This window comes from Eleutherodactylus coqui, chromosome 12 (genome assembly GCF_035609145.1).
Source record: "Eleutherodactylus coqui strain aEleCoq1 chromosome 12, aEleCoq1.hap1, whole genome shotgun sequence".
Classification (NCBI taxonomy): Eukaryota; Metazoa; Chordata; class Amphibia; order Anura; family Eleutherodactylidae; genus Eleutherodactylus; species Eleutherodactylus coqui.
In genome coordinates, this window is record NC_089848.1 from 54,974,793 (window position 1) to 54,991,974 (window position 17,182).

Consider the following 17,182-nt stretch of genomic DNA (forward strand, 5'->3'; position numbering starts at 1 on the left):
AGTAGCGTGAACAAAACGCTCGTCTGACTGAGCCCTAAGGCCTCAGTTAGACAAGTGCTATTTTTGCACACCAACAGGCGCGCAAAAAAGATTGTCATGTGTGTAAAAATCCCATCAATTGGCAATGTTTAATGCACAGGAGACCCGAGCTTCACGCACATGAAAATCACCCATTCCCTGGATCTTCTGTGCTTTAAAAAGCACAGCTGCTCAAGGAGGAGGTAGAGAAGAAGCCCCGCAGGGCTTTGGGATTTCCCCATAGCAGATCCCTCTAGCCCTGCCCCCTCCTCCAACACTCTCAGAGAAGCCCTCGGGGAAAGCCCTGTAACCCCAGCCCCCTCTCTCACCCTGCTATAGGGAAATCCCTTGGGGGGAGATTGGGAGGGACTCCCCTACTGCCCAGAATTGCCCAGTAGAGGGAGCAGGAGGAATACCCCACTGCATAGAGCAGGACATTTAAATCATGCTGCTCAGAAGCACATTTTAAATGTCCGCAAGTAAATTTCTGTTAGTCCCTGTGGGGATTAACGGAACCTTCAGGTAGTCCTCTCGTCCCCGCAGGGACTAACAGGAGTTTACAGTGGGACATTTAAAATGTGCTTCTGGGTAGCCGGTTTTAAATGTCCTGCTGTAAGCAGTGGGGAATCTATTCCCCGAGCAGGAGTCTCCATAGACTCCCGCTCCCATAGGAGTCAATGGATATCCCTGCACATCACTCACCAAAGATAGGTCAAATCCTACCTTTGTTAGGTGCGTGCCCTTTTCCGCACCTAACATTCTCTCATTTGAACGCTTCTATAGGAACCCAGTGGTTCTTTTAGAAGCGCCCTTTTTCGCGCCTATTGCTGCGCAAAAAAAAATCTCTCATCTGACTGAGGCCTTAAGGAGTACTTATAGAAAAAAGTTGAATTTTATATATGTTTATGTTCTGGTTGTGACCAGTGTTATTTTTTATAGAGGTGAGTGGGAATTAGGCCGGTCCCACACAATTGGATTTGAATTGTGTATTTCTGGATTGACATCTGCGCAGACTATCCACGCTAAAACGCAGGCATTGAAAGGCATGCATTTTCTTTACAGATACAAATTGTGTATTTTGAGAGCGTAAGAAAAGTCGCAGCATGCTGTATTTTACTGAAGAATCAAGAAAAAGCCTGTACTGCACTTGACCACCTGCGAGCCTACACAAGGTCACCAGCTGATATCACAGCCGAACTCCGTTGCGGGTATCCTGCATCCAGAATCCGACCCGTACGTGTGAGCCCGACATTACTGAAATTGTTTTGGTATCCATTTGCATCCTTTGTTGTTATATGTTTATATCCATTATTAATTCATAGCACATGAACATCAACCATATTTTTAAAACATTTTATTAGCTTGTTAACTCCTTTTGCAGTATATAGTCCTTCAATGGATTGTTACTACTAATTTGCACTAACACTAAATTAGTACAGTTTAGACTACAACAGATCATCCAGTTCATCTTAAATTCACCCCAAAGTTGAGCCAGAGGAAGGCAAAAAAAAAACAATTAGGTAGAAGCCAGTTTTCCTCAATTTAAGGGAAAAATTCCTTTCTGACTCCAAGTCTGGCAATCAGAATAATCCTCGAATCACTGGCTTTTCTAAAGTATTCAGTGATTACAACATGTAGTATTGTTACACTCTAGAAAGACAACCAGGTCCATCTTAAACTCTTTTAGCGAGTTTGCCATTACCACATCCTTGGGCAGAGACTTCCATAGTCTCACTGTCTTTACAGTAAAGATGTAGAGGGCGCCCCCTTGTTACAGTCACAGTCCTGGGTATAATAGATGATGGGAGAGATCTCTGTATTGTCCCCTGATATATCTATACATAGTTATTAGGTTGCCCCTAAGCCGTCTTTTTTCTAAACTGAATAATCCTAATTCTGATAACCTCTCTTGCAGTTCACCAATTCCATTTATTTCTTTAGTTGTCCGCCTTTGTACCCGCTCAACCTCTGATATGTACTTCTTGAGTATTGGTGTTCAAAACTGTATACAATATGCCATGTGTGGTCTGACCAGTGATTTGTAAAGGAGAAGAACAATGTTCTCGTCATGTTCCCCCATACCTATTTTAATGCACCCTGTGGTATCCCACTAGTAAGGGTGACCCAATCAGAGTATAGACCATTAATAACCACCCTCTGCTTTCTAGCACTGAGCCAAATACTTACCCACTAAAGGCCCTTTTGAGCGATAATTATCGTTGTGTGTAACTGGCATCGTGCAGTTTTCATTAAGCCGTCACTGATTGCTGATCTTTCAGCATGCTGAAAGATCAGCGATCAGTTATCAGGAATTCACAGCGGGATACAGCTGATACTATTGTTTCAGCTGTATCCCGCTCCCTGATCACAGGTGGGGTATGAAGAACAGAGCGGTCAAGCTGTGTTCTCCATACCCCGCTCGGAGTGCTCGGCTGTATAACAGCCGGGCGCTCTGAGCAGAGAACAGCTGGATGCAGAAGACAAGCGGGGCCGCCCCGCTTGTCTTCTGCATCCTCCGTTCGAAGTGCAAGGTAATCGCCCAACGCTTGAGCGATCACCTTGCGCTGTAAAAAGAACACAACAATTATAGCCCAAAAATTAATCAAAAGATTTTTGGAGCGATAATCATTGTGTCTAAACCAGCCTTTACACACATTCTTGCATAGACAAAGCATTTTCATTTTTATGCCAACTTTTTATGTGGCACAGTATCAAATGACAAGATCCAATGACTCTCCAGTCCAGTCTAGAACTTACCTTCTCATAGAAGTTGACCCATATTAATATGGGGTTATACAGCTATTTTTTTCCTCAAGGTACTCCAAGATAGCATCTCTTCGAACCCCTTCAAACATTTTACCAACAATAGAAGTACCACTTACCAGTCTATAGCTTACAGTTTTACTTTTCGACCCCTTTTTGAATATTGGCACCACATTTGCTGCCAGTCAATATAGTGAAACAGACCCCATCACTATAGAGTCCTTAAATATAAGAAACAAGGGTCTGTCTATCACATTAAATAACTCCCTTAGAACCCAGGGGTTTATGTCATCCGGATAAGGCTATTTGTCTATTTTATTCTACGGCTCTGCACTTCTTTCTGGGTTAGTCTGATGACATTTAATGGATAGTTTACTTTATCACTCTGCATTTCACCTGTCGTTTCATTTACCTGAGTGAATGCACTGGTGAAAATTTGTCACATTTAAATGTTTCAGATCATCCTACTAATTTAACCACTTAAGCCAGTTTTGGCCTATGTGATCAAGCCCAATAACCTCAGAAAGCTATTACTTATTTAAGGGATTCTGAGATTTGTTTTTCATGACACATTTTATTTTATATCCATGGTAAATTTTGGTTGGTATGTTTTGGGTTCATTTAGAAAAATTTCAAACTTTTGAGAACATTTCAAACACAGAGTTTGCCCATTGACAAGATTAAATGCACCTGCGAATCTCTTGCAAAACATGCGGTAGACATAACCAGTTTAGCTACAAGTTTCTTCATAGTTTTAGATGTGGAATCCATTTGGAAAAATTCACGTTGGATTCTGCTGTGAACATGCCTTTACTGAGTGTGTAATAATTGTACATATCGATCTCCCCCCTATGTGGAGGGGGAGATTGTTGGTATGATAGTCTTATTATGTAATGGGGTGTTAGCTTCACACCAATTGGAACCCATGTCTTTCAAAAGGCTTTCCCTTTGACTCATCAGTCTACTGAATATTATTCCAAACGTCTTGGGGTTATCTGGATCTTTTTGGGAAAATGCTAGATGAGCCTTTGTGTTCTTTTTGGTCAGCAGTGGTTTACACCTTGGATACCATTTTTGCCCAACGTCTTTCTTTTTTGTAGAATTGGGCACACTGACTTTAACTGAGGTAAGAGGGACCTGCATTACTTTAGGTGTCCATGTGGATTCTTTTGTGATCTCCTGGATAAGTCATCAATGCACTCTTTGTAAAAAATGTTGGTAGGCCAGCCACTCCTGTGAAGGTTCAACACTGTTCTAAGTTTTCTCTATTTGTGGATAATGGCTCTCATTTGCGTTCATAGGTGTTCCAGAGCCTTAGCAATGGCTTTGTAAACTGTTCCAGACTGGTAGATTTAATTAACTTTGTTTTGCATCTTCATTTCAAACTTTTTAAAACATGGCATAACGTGCTTTTTGACACCTTCCAGTTTGCTTTAAATTGCCAGACAGGTTCTTTTTAATGAGAGCCTGTTTCTAGGTTCATGCTTCTTGAACCACAAACAGCATGAACTCAGGACAGGTAGGTACAGTGCAGCCATTTAAGTTCAGCGTTTCAGAAACAAGATACTTTGAAAATCTGCTCAGAACATGGCTCGGAGCGATTGTCAATTGAATTTTGTTATCTGGCTCATTTAGCAGCTAAGGAGGCAATTATTTTGTCACATAGGGCCAGGTAGGGATGAACAGCATGTTTCCTTTGATACATGAAATCATCATTTAGAAACTGTATTTTGTGTTTACTTGTGTTTTTGTAATATTAAAAGTAGTTAAATGATCTGAAATATTGAGGTGTGATAAATATGGAAAACAGAAGAAATTGGAAAGAGTGCAAATACGATTCCATAGCACTTTAAGTCATCCTTCAATATGTATCCCAGGAAACCAGCCATTTTTTCCTTCTTCTCACAAACCTCAGATCAGACTTGTCTCTGGCTGAAACATAAGTAGATACAGTAGGTGCCCTCCCCTACTGCTCTTTTTGCAATAAGAGAGCAAGGTATGCTAAGTTTCAGGCCTTGAAGGGGTTTTCTGGGGGAGTACTATTGATGATCTATGCTTAGGATAAGTCATCAATAGTTGATTGGCTGGAGTACGATGCTCGGGACCCCGACCAATCAGCTGATAGTGTGTCTGCAATTACACAGGGGTCGGAGCAAAAACAATGTCAGCTAATTGGTTGGGGTTCTGAACAACGGACCCCAGACCATCAACTATTCATGACCTATTCTGATATAGGTCATCAAAAGTATTTTCCCCGGAAAACCCTCTACCAAGCCATGCTCTCTGCAAAGCTTTGTCCTTCATCCATCTGCCAGTCTAAAATGGAAGCAATGAGAAGGAAATTAATACCTGTGCTCTCTGCATAATCTCTAAAAGATCGTTGATTTAGGAGCTAGGAAAAGTTTTTTATTTCTCTATACTTTTATCATTCATTTCTAGATTTCTTATTATTTTATTGAAAAAGACAGACAGTGGACATCAGACTTCCACCATTTTTTAAAATGTAATATGAGTCTTGTGACTACAAAATTTAGACATATTTGCAACACATTGCCCAAAATCTATGTTCATATTGTGTTTTTCATCTCTGTTTAATGGGTATGCTAGGCAAAACTCCTGATGTTAAATGGAAGGTGTGATGGATACAAGACAGCAGCTTCCATCCAGAGGCTACAATGGCATACTTTTCATGAATACTTTATGAGCTTGAGAATAGCTTTCCATGACTTTTAAGTGGATGTCATGAGTGACAGATACTGCTATTAGGCATCTCTCTTATGCATCTATCACCCGGCTAAACAGATGCCAAAAGTGCACTCTTTTTGCCTACATCTAACTACAGAGCCCAACGAACACTGTGAGCCTTCATCAGGTACCTTCCCAGCATGCAAACTAAGCCTACACAAAAACATGATGAAAATACACCCTTATTCGCATCCCACTCCAAAGTTAACCATGTCTTGCTCAAAAGTCCCTGCTAAAGCCTATTTCATATCAATCGAATGTTAGTCAACTGTACTAAGCATATACACAAACCTTAGACTTATATTTTACTTTTACCATCATAAACCCTACCAAACTTGTCTGCCCCAAGCATATAAGACTGCCATAAATGTCAGATAGATGCAGTTCCCACCTGTGAGATCCCACCTATCTCTAATGTTGGGATCCCTTGACCCACGTACCATCTGATGCCACAGCTGCTACAGTAGAGGTAGCCGGGATTACGGAAACAGCCAAGGTGGCTGTTCTATGCTATTTCTATAACTCCCAATCACTTCTATGGAAGTTATGGAAATATCGTAGCTCAGCAAGATCCTCTGTTTCTACAATCCAGGTCACATGTCTAGAGAATTGAGAAGCATATCCTCTGAGTCCTAAAATAAATGGCTATAGGGTGTACTAGCACACACAAAAAAGGAATCACTAATGACTATTCCGATTACTACTCTAGCAATATTCCAGAATTAAAATGACAGACCATGGAATACCAGAATGCTCATGGCCATGTACTGCTGAAAAGCTAATAATGTTAATAATATCAATGCTACCGTATATACAATGCTAATGGTTGGAATTATCATTTTAGCACCAGAAGCAACAGGTTAAGACACTAAAAAGTTGTATGACCTTTCAAAACTACTCATGCTCAAATATAAAGTAAGTGGGAATGATGAAAATTCAGACCTTGAATGATACCTAATATAATAAAAATTTCATCATGCGTAGTAAAATAGGGAATCCCTCATCTGGAGATGCTTTGAGCATAAATCAAGCAATTATTTAATGATATCGCAGCCACCGGGGAACAAAGGAGCATATGCAACAGTTTTATTTTTTTTACCCGCAGATAATGTTTGACAGCTAATTAATCACTACAAAGAAATAGCGTTATGTGCTTAGAATAATATAAAGGCTTAAAAAAACATTTCCAGAAAAATAATCATAACTGCTGAATGGATGTAAAAAGCTACAACACCAACTCTATCGGTGTCCAACTTTCATGTAGTATTCCTTTTAACCCAGTAAGTGTAACTCCCAACAGAACCAAAATTACACCAGTGTTAGCTATGAAATTAATACTTTTGTATCTTACATTGTAGATATTTTTTATTTTAGGGCCGACCAACAACCATATAGTATAAAGCCAATTACAATATCATACCCAGTATTATGCCTATGACACTATTTGTACTGGGAATCCTCCAAAGACAAATACTGTAAATTAAGAAACAGTTCAAGGCGATTCAACCTGGCAGACTGAGTATTAGTTATTAGTCTGTGAACACAATTCCCCAGAAGGCATTTGGCGTTAAGTCTTCCTTAATAGGAACTACACATTTCTAAGTTCTCAAAGTTAAATCATTGGTGTAATCAATAATGGTCAAGGCTTTGTGACACTTTGTCTCTTCGGCATCCCTACTTCACCAATAATAAACTGCCGATGTCTGTGACCTGCGTAATACCCTAGGACAACAAACTTATCTGCAGGGACAAGACCGTGTGCCTCAGATCATAAGTGAAACTGTGACTGAGAAGTAAAAAAGTCTTTCAAAAGTCTTCAAGAATATTACGTAATATTATATACTTTCTTGGTATACTGATTATATATTACCTGATGTCACCATTAATGCCAGAACCTAGATTAAATCCCATGCACTGGTTTATCTGTATAGCATTACATTGCACAATACTAATTGAAAATGAATAGCTCAAAATAAAAAATATATATATTTTTTTCTTTTTTGAATCCAGTTGACGATACAGTATTCGGATAATAAGATGGTACCATATGATAATCTAATATCTACAGATGAAGCAAAGTGAAGTTACTGATTATTTTTCACAAAAGTAACATTTACCGTAAATTAATAATTCAGTATATATATATATATATATATATATATATATATATATAAAATCATCATGAATGCGTTTCAGATATTAGAAGACAAGAAGACACATAAAAGTCGATAAATATTCAGCACATTGCACCAACTGTACCCATAGGAAGGAAGGTGATTCCAATTTGTTGCCTTGTATTGTTGCATTTATCACTTGATTTGCCCTGTAACTTATAGAGCCTTAAAAATAAATATCTCCGATTTCTCTCTCTCTTGGATCTGTTTCTTTCTCCAATGATGTGTTTACTACCTTTTTTCATAAGACTACATGTAAGCCTATTGACTCTTCGAAAGTGTAGATATAATTTCATTTTATTAAATCTAAATTGGTGCAAAATTCTGTGTTAATTCATTTCATTATATCTTTTATAGTGTTGGATTTCTGGTATTTTGATACAAAGGTGCAAATCCACTACTTCCCTGCATATAGCCAAAAAGTGAAATGTATTGTAAGGCAACCTTTTTACATTACTTTATTAGAGCATATGGATGTCCTACAGGGTACTCTTCCACTATATGGAAAGACAGGCTTCAGCACTGGTGAACTGTTCAACCATGTATTACACTTATTTGAATGGGTGCCATGCAATACTCCATTTCTGCTGTATAAACAATGTATATAAATACAAAAGTGATCATTTCAGGTGCTGGAACCACAGTCATAAGCTGATTGCCAGCAGGCTCGCATTTAGAAAGGTCACGGCTTTAATGGACAGCCCATTCTAATGGTATAATGCTAGCTGTCTGCAGCCTCCAGTAGGGGGAGCTTGTGAGTTTACTGAAGACAGATTACTTATTAATTCATTTATTTAGTATTAATGATTTTATTTGTAAAAATGATTATTATTTATTTTAAAGTGCCATCAATTTCAGGGCTCTGTACATCTAAAAAAAGGGTTTTAAGTGCATTACATATAAAGAACAGGAGCAAGAAGCACAAACTAAATGAGTTACAAACTGATACAGAGGGAAAAAGGGATCCTGCCTGCAAGAGCTTACAATCTACAAGGAAAGAGGGAAGCATACAGTAGGCGATGATAGAAGCTGACCATATAGTGTAACTATATACTATAAATCCATTTTCAGTTAGCTCCCACTAGTGGTAGCTGCAGGCAATTAGATTAGCTGAACATATGTGCAAAGGGAAGCAGAGAATTTGGGGTAATAAAGGGTCCCTGCCTTTTCATCAACACAGAATTTTGCAACTATTCGGATTTAAGAAACTAAAAAGATAGATACACTTTACTTGAGTTTTCTGTAAAAGTTGAATGCTAATCTATGTATTATGTAATAACATAAAACAATGGTTAATATGTACTGTACCTGTGATAGAGTTGATTTGCATGAGAGTCTTGACATTCTCTAAAATAAAAAATAAAAATATTACTTAATTGATAAAAAGAAACAAATGTCAGTAAATGCTCAATGCCATTAGAAAATAAAAGAAAAAGATGTCAGAGTCAACTCTCCTATATGCAAGTGTGTATTTGTGTTTTGTAAGCCTGTCTGACCATATAATTAGTCAGTTAAACACTGTAGTAAGGTTGGAGAAAATGATATTATCATGAAGTGTTGATCAACAACAGTGTTTCCCAACTAATGTGTCAGGAACTGATTCCTTGGTCCTGAGGAAGGAAAAACAAACTCGATGGGCCTGAAGGTTTCATATTCTGTTCTGCAGCAGTTTTCTATCGAAACAGGGTTTTTTTCTGTATTAGAAAACTATGACAATAATTACACTAAAATCATATATATTTGCAATGAATGAATGCCTAGTTATGATTACAGTCTTCTGGATCTCTGTAGTGAGGATTGATATACTGTATAGTAATTAGGCAATCCCTAAGCAATCACTTTTTCCACACAAAATGAACACAGTTTTAGGGCTCAGTCAGATGAGCAATTTTTTCATGCATGTATAGGCGTGTAAAAAAAAAAATGCCGGACACATGTGAAAAAAACGTGTAAACGAAGCTAAAATTCGCACATAAATAGTACAGCCCCATTGAGAGCAATGGGAGAGCATTGCTATCCTTTTTTAGATGTGAAACCCCTGGATGCTGTCACATCCAGGGGTTTCACCTTGTTGTCAATGGGGCTAGTGGCAGCAGCGCCGGCCTCATTGAAAACAGGGAGAAGATCGCGCTCCTCTCCCACTGCTGTGACAGCTGTGGCAGGGGATTCCTTCATCCTTGCAGGGAGTCCCCTCATCACTGAACACTGTTCAGTGTTCTAGGCCTATTTTTAGAAATTAACAGTGATTAACAGAATGGTATTTAACAAGGAGAAATTCAAAGTACTACATCTGGGCAAGAAAAGTGAAGAAAGCACATACAGAATGGGAGGAATTGGGCTAAGCAGCAGCACATGTGAAAAAAGACTTGGGTATACCAATAGATCATAGACTGAACATCAGTCAACAATGTGATGCAGCAGCCAAAAAGGCAAACGCAATTCTGGGATGTGTTAAGAGAAGCATAGAGTCTAGATAATGTAAGGTAATTATTCCCCTCTACTCTTCCTTAGGCCTTAGTCAGACGGGCGTTTTTCCGCGCGATTTGCGCATGCGCATGCGTCCGGAGATTTTATAAAACCATTGCTTTGCAATGGTATTGGACACATGAGCACTTTTTATGCGCTCGTCCGATAAATTATAGAACATAAATCGCAGATTGCACCTATCTGTGATCTGCGATTCCTGTTCTCTTCTCTATATGCGCTCAATGGGGCCGGCGGCACTCATGAATGGGTGAGTGAGTGCTGCCTCTGATTGGCTCAGTGCAGGGACCAATCAGGGGCAGCTCTCACTCACACACCCATTCATGAATGGGTGTGAGTGAGAGCTGCCTCTGATTGGCTCAGCGCAGGGACCAATCAGAGGCAGCTCATTCAGCAGGCGGGGATTTTAAATCCCCAGCTGCTGAATACTACAGAGAGCAGTTCAGAGAACTGCCGCCGGCCGCGGCTGAACTCCGTCTGCTGGGACCGGGGGTGAGTATATATATATATATTTTTTCTTTTTACACATTTCTGGATGAATTGCAGGGAAGGGCTTATATATTTAAGCCCTTCCCGAAAATTCATCCCGCGATCGCCGGCAGCCCATTGCTTTCAATGGAGCCGGCAGTATTGCCGGCTCCATTGAATTCAATGCGCTGGACAGCTTCGGCCCGTTTCTATTGAAACGCGGCTAGGAGCAGTATTTTCGGGCGAGTTTTTGGCCCCAGTCACACGATTTGTGGATGCGCATCCGTCATGAGATCCGCAAATCGCGGGAAAAAACGCCCGTTCGACTAAGGCCTTAGTCAGACCTCATCTGGAATTTGTGTCCAGTTCTGGGCACCCCACTTAAAACAGACATAGACAAACTGGAGCAAGTTCAGAGAAGAGTTACCCAGATGGTGAGCGGTCTGCAAATCATGACCAATGAAGAACGATAAAAGGATCTGGGAATGTTTAGGTTGCAAAAAAGAAGGCTGACAGGAGACTTAATAGCTAAGGAAAGACTAGAAGCAATGGGATGAAACTGAAAGGGAGGAGACACAAATTAGATATTAGAAAAAACTTTCTGACAGTGAGGGTGATCAATGACTGGAACAGGTCACCATGGGAAGTGGTGAGTTCTCCTTCAATGGAAGTGTTCAAACAAAAGCTGGACAAATATCTGTCTGGGATGATTTAGTGAATCCTGCACTGAGCAGGGGGTTGGACTAGATGACCCTGGAGGTCCCTTCCAACTCTACCAGACTATGAGACTGTGACAGCAGTGGTAGAGGAGCACAATGCTATCCTATTGCGTTTAATGCGGCCGGCGCAGCTGCCGCCACATTGGGGACAATAGGATGAAGGCAATTCTCGCAGGGATTTTCAGGGGGGAGAGGGTGTTTGGGGGCTTGAAACATAAGCCGTATCCCAAAATAAGCCCTAACTGCAGGAAAAAAATAAATAAAATAATACATCAGCTAGAAGCGCTGACCGACTCCTGTGTGTGTTTTCCATGTGTTCCCGGCACTGAATGGCTGGGATTGGTCACAGTGCACAGCCAATCAGAGGTAGTGCTTCCAGGAGGTGGGGATTTTACAATCCCCGGCCAGAAGAAAATGAAGAAGAAGAGTGCCAGGGACCCGGGGAGAATATGCACTGGAGCTGGACACCGCTTTTAGGCAATGTATTATTTTTTTTCCTGCATCTAGGGCTTATTCAAGGGCTTTGACAGTAGGGTTTGCTACTATTGAAGTTGCATCGCATCGCATGAAAACTGCGTTTTCGTGCGAAGCGAAAGACGCTGTCCTATGTTTTTCAGGTGTGAATTTTTCGCGCTTGTAAAAAACAGACACGTGACTGCTTACATTGCAAAGCATTGGTCCTAATAGAGCCGCTTTTTAAACGCACCCATTCATGCGTTAAAAAAAGCTTGTCTGACTGTGCCTTTACTGTTTCTCTTATATTTAAATTTAACCATACCCTGAAGTAATTTAGTTGCCCACCTTTGTATCTTCTTTAGTTTTGCTAAATCTTCTTTAGTTTTGTTAATTTTGTAACCTCCCTATCTCGCACACTAGAAAACATTGCATGTATGGAAGAACCCATAGGAAAGCATGGGTTCTACAAACATGCGATTTCTCGCAGTCTCGCAATTCGAGAAAATCGCCCGTGCGGAAGAGGCCCTAAATCCAGTTAAGCCATGATTTTTATACTGGTTAAACTATTAACCCCTTGAGGACATCCTCTCCACTTTTCAAAAGCCATAACTTTTTTTTTATTCTTCTGACTATATGACCATATGGGGTTTGTGTTTTGCATAGCGAACTGTAGTTTTTATTGGTGCAATTTTTGTGTATATAATGTATTGTAAAACTTTTATTAATATTTTTTGGAGAGCAGGGAGAGAAAACACGTTAATTGTGCAATTTTTAAAAAATGTTACAGCATGGATTCAGACGAGTGTGTTTATGTGCTGTACCGCCGGCTCCATTGAATTCAGTGGAAGAACATCGTGCTCCTGAGCCACAGTTGTCACAGCTGGGCCAGAGAATCGCGATCTTCACTGAATGTTCTCAATGGGTGCTGTCACGGCCCCATTGAGCGCAAGGTGAAACTCCTGGATGTGACAGCATCCAGTGATTTCACATTCAAAAAAGACGGATGCTGCAGTTACTTGTGTTTTAAAATCCACTGCCCTATATTTACCGCTGTGCATTTTTGTGCGCAGGTAAATATCGGGCATATGACTGGTGCGATTGAAAAGCATTGGTACTTAATAGATGCGGATCGTAAATACAAGTAACATGCGCACATAACAACGCCCGTCTGACTGAGGCCTTAGACAGCCATGTGACTGCTTGACTCAGAAGAAGATGGAGTGATTATTTTAAGATGACATGTTCCTTTAAATATTAGAAGCAGTAAGTACTACAGTACTTAATGTACAACATGGCAGAACATTTGAACCTATGAAATCAATATGTGTACCTATTTTGTTAAACTGGATCTTTACTTCATGAGTCAGGCAGGTGACATTTAATGGTACATTTATCTTGCATTTACTGAGCATTCCACCTGGCTTTTTATTGTATTCTAGCAGTACTGTAGGAAAGAAGTATTCAATAGGTTCAATAGGGTCTCTGCTCACTCAACCACTTTAGCTAGATTATTTGAGAGGTCTCGTATTCTCATATTTCTTTTTGTTTACACGCTTTATAAAGGCAGGCATTGAAAGACGCTGTGCAATACATTTTTTAGCCCTTTTGTGACATGCACTTTTACCTTAAACCTATATGGTCACTGCGCTATTGACTGCAAACGCTTGTGTTTTTGCTTTATTACTATATTGTCCTAAAATTACTTAGAATTGTGTTTGCCTTGTGTTAGAGCGGTGGTTTCCAACTCGTAGCTCTTCATCTTTTGCAAAACTATAATTGCAACAGCTGGAAAGACATAGATCGAAGACAACTACTTTACAGTATTGTTGGAATTTGTTTCTATTTAAAGGGTTTTTTGAGTTACACTATATTTTTTGAACAGCAGGCAATCCTGGAAAATAACAGAAAAATTTACACTCACTGCTCCAGACACACACAGATCCCAGTCTCCATGCTGGCTCTGTTTACAAGCCACAGTTGGTGACTGCAACACTGCAGCCAATTACAGTACACTACACTCATCCCAGGGATCAGATGAGGTTTTGGCCCACTGTCATTGCAGCTGGGCTGGACATCATCATTGGGATTGGAGGCAGAAGAGTCATAGAGGGCTGAACTTCCTTAGAAGCCTCCTATTACACTTTCACGTCTGACCCCAATGTCAGAAGGGGAAGTGCCGGAACAGTAAAAGGAGTCTTCAGCTACCATAGATTTTAATGGGAGTGAAGCCCTCTATGATGTTTCTGCCTCCGACCCCAATGAAGATGTCTGGCCCCACTGCACTGACGGTGAGCTGTCAATCAGCTAATCCCCGGGGATTCCTAGTGGCAGGTCCTGGTGACTAACTATTGATGACGAATCCTGTTCACTGCATCAAGGGGCATTTCTGTCACTGAAACACATATGTGTGGGCATTGTGTTTGCACTGACCTGTTTATGTAATTTTATACATGTTTTTGCAAGCTCTGGCCACTCATCCGGTTTAGACACCGAGAAGTCAAAGGGGCCAATGCCATGTCTGAGTACATCCATGCAAGAGCTGACATACTCTTGGACCATCATGGATACATGTTGTCTGTGATTGTCATTCCTACCCTTTGCTTTTGTTGCAGGCTGCGATGGGCTGAAAAAGCTATGCCATACGTCTGTTAGACTTTCCCTGTGGAAGTGCTGCTTTGGCAACTTTCTGCTCATTTACCATGAGCTACAAAGCTGCAATACATTGTGGATGCATCCACATAGCCATGTGGAAATGGTGTGCGCTAGCTACTTAACAGTCTATCGTGATAGTCCAGCAATTTGAGGTTCCTCTCCACAGCTGGAATGAGATTTGTCATTTTAGCCTTGTAGTAGGCATCAAGGAAAGTAGCGACCTGTTAAAGACCTCATGTTTTGATGTGGGCTACACATCAGTCCTTCTGCAAGAACTGCAACATGAAAGCACTCATATGCCTCAAAGTGGCTATGGGTAATAATGGCCTATGTTCCTCATGGTCAGGCCTAAGACTGTTCTGTAGCTGGTCCTGACATCCAGGTAGAATAGCTGTGGTTAGTGATGGGTGTAAGTAACATTGCGTAGCCCCCTTACCTGCCTTTGGTACTATATTATTCCCCTCCTCTTCCTACTCTATACTTTTCCCATGGGTGGAGAAATGTGTAGAGAAGATGCCCCCCTTTCTTACCAAAGCTGCACTCCCTGCAGTGTTGAGTAATGGCAGACTAGCCAGACAGTAGGGAAATTGGTAGCCCTTCCTCCTATGACAACAACACATTATTGTTCCTGAGGCCCTGTAGCATCTGATCCAGCAGGAAGACAGCAAGGATGGTTATACTGATCAGTACATCATCATGACTGACCATTTTCGGGCTTTCTCAAAGCAGGCTAAAATGGCACACACGTCTTTGATCTGCAGCCACTCCACAGATCTCAAGTGACCAACCTCCATACAGTGTCTGCTAATGGCATACACAATCTGGTACTCCTTGATAACCCTTTAATGCTAGCTTAGCCTCTGCAACATATGCAATGTGGAATTCTACCATGTAGGCATGTCAGAGATGAGACTGTTGGGTGGTAGCTCAAACTATTGTTGCATCTCCGTCAGATGAGAGGTGACTGGGTATGAACTCCCCAAAGTGTGAGAACAGTTTTCTGCCCTTTTCCAGCACTAGATGTAAATCTGGGTAATTGTTTAGTAAGCACTGCATTAACAAGTTCCTCACATGGGCCAGACAAGGTACGTGTGTGAGATAGTTGTGAATAGGGTTGTGTTCTGTGTATGTCTGTAGGTGTTGACTACACTGAGTGTGAAAATATTCAGTGTAGGTGTTTGTTGTATTTCCCTTGCATGGTGCTCCTACTTAATACAGTCTAGGGCGAGACAGTTGGCCTCTAGGTTCCAACATGGGGCTGTCACCATCGGAATGATCACCCTGCTTATAGGCAGGGTCCCTCTTTCCTTTGTTGTAGTTGTCTTGTTAGTGTAGGGACTTACAAAACAATGAGGACCCTTGATGCTGTCTTGTGAGCTTACATTTGTTGGGCAAAATGCAAACTAGTTCCTAGGACTTAGTTTTAGATATTTCTATTTGTCTAGCTATTTAGTACATTGTTGAATATGAGGCCGTCTGGTGTATTGTTGGGTCTGTTGTGCCTGTTTTCCGTGTGGGTGCTTGTATGCACGTCAGGTTTCTGCTTGTTTGATGTTGGTGTCTGGTCATATATGTACTTCCCTCTTCTTTCCCTCCAGCACTTATTTAAGTTGTGTTTGTGTAGATCTTTATTCCCACAGCCTGCACAGACATAATAGTAGTATGAAGAGGTGAAGGAAGAGAATGGGGAAGGAGAAGGGGGGAGTAAGGAGGGGACAGACAAGGATGAATGTCCCACAACTCTTGAGGATACCATAGAACGTGGACCACCACTTTTGGCTTCATGACCCAGTGTGCTGTTAAGAATATGTATCATCCATGGCCATCATTGCTAGACCACACATACTTGATTAGGTGCACTCTGCCAATGACAGCGTTCTTCAACGAAGTGACATGTTATCACTCACATGGTGGGGCAGGGAAAGGATGACAAAGGGCAAAGAAATATCAGTTGAGCATCTGGTACTGTGGGCTAGCATGGAGCATCAAATTGCCAAAGGCATCTGTGTCCACTAGCCTGAAAGGCAGCATTTCCATTGCAGGCAGCTGTGCAATGCTTACATTTACACTTTGTTTGGCTGGTATTCTCTTTTTACATTCCCATAGCTGGAGGATAAAAGGCTGGCTGATAACCTGGGACACACTACGGAGTAGATGTCACAGTCTTTGAAGGTAGTCGTGATGGTGGCAGTTCAACTTCTGCTCTCCCTGTCCCAATTCTGGCTCGGAGGCTGGCTAACGATCATTAAAGGGGTTGTTCCGCGAAAGCAAGTGGGGTTATACACTTCTGTATGGCCATATTAATGCACTTTGTAATGTACATTGTGCATTAATTATGAGCCATACAGAAGTTATAAGAAGTTTTTCACTTACCTGTTCCGTTGCTAGCGTCCTCGTTTCCATGGAGCCGTCTAATTTTCAGCGTCTAAGCTCCAAATTAGACGCGCTTGCGCAGTCCGGGTCTTCTTCTTTTCTCAATGGGGCCGCTCGTGCCGGAGAGCGACTCCGTGTAGCTCCGCCCCGTCACGTGCCGATTCCAGCCAATCAGGAGGCTGGAATCGGCAATGGACCGCACAGAAGAGCTGCGGTCCACCGAGGGAGAAGATCCCGGCGGCCATCTTCAACCGGTAAGTAAGAAGTCACCGGAGCGCGGGGAATCAGGTAAGCGCTGTCCGGTGTTCTTGTTTAACCCCTGCATCGGGG

At 41.3% G+C, this 17,182-nt stretch overlaps 1 protein-coding gene across 1 annotated transcript in view; it reads right to left on the minus strand.

The window, feature by feature from the left end:
- KCNH8 (potassium voltage-gated channel subfamily H member 8) overlaps positions 1–17,182 on the minus strand; it is a 335,452-nt gene that overhangs the window by 68,591 nt on the left and 249,679 nt on the right. The window contains exon 12 of the mRNA XM_066585790.1: positions 9,009–9,047. Within this exon, the coding sequence (XP_066441887.1) occupies positions 9,009–9,047 (39 nt within the window). The remainder of the gene's footprint in view (positions 1–9,008; positions 9,048–17,182) is intronic.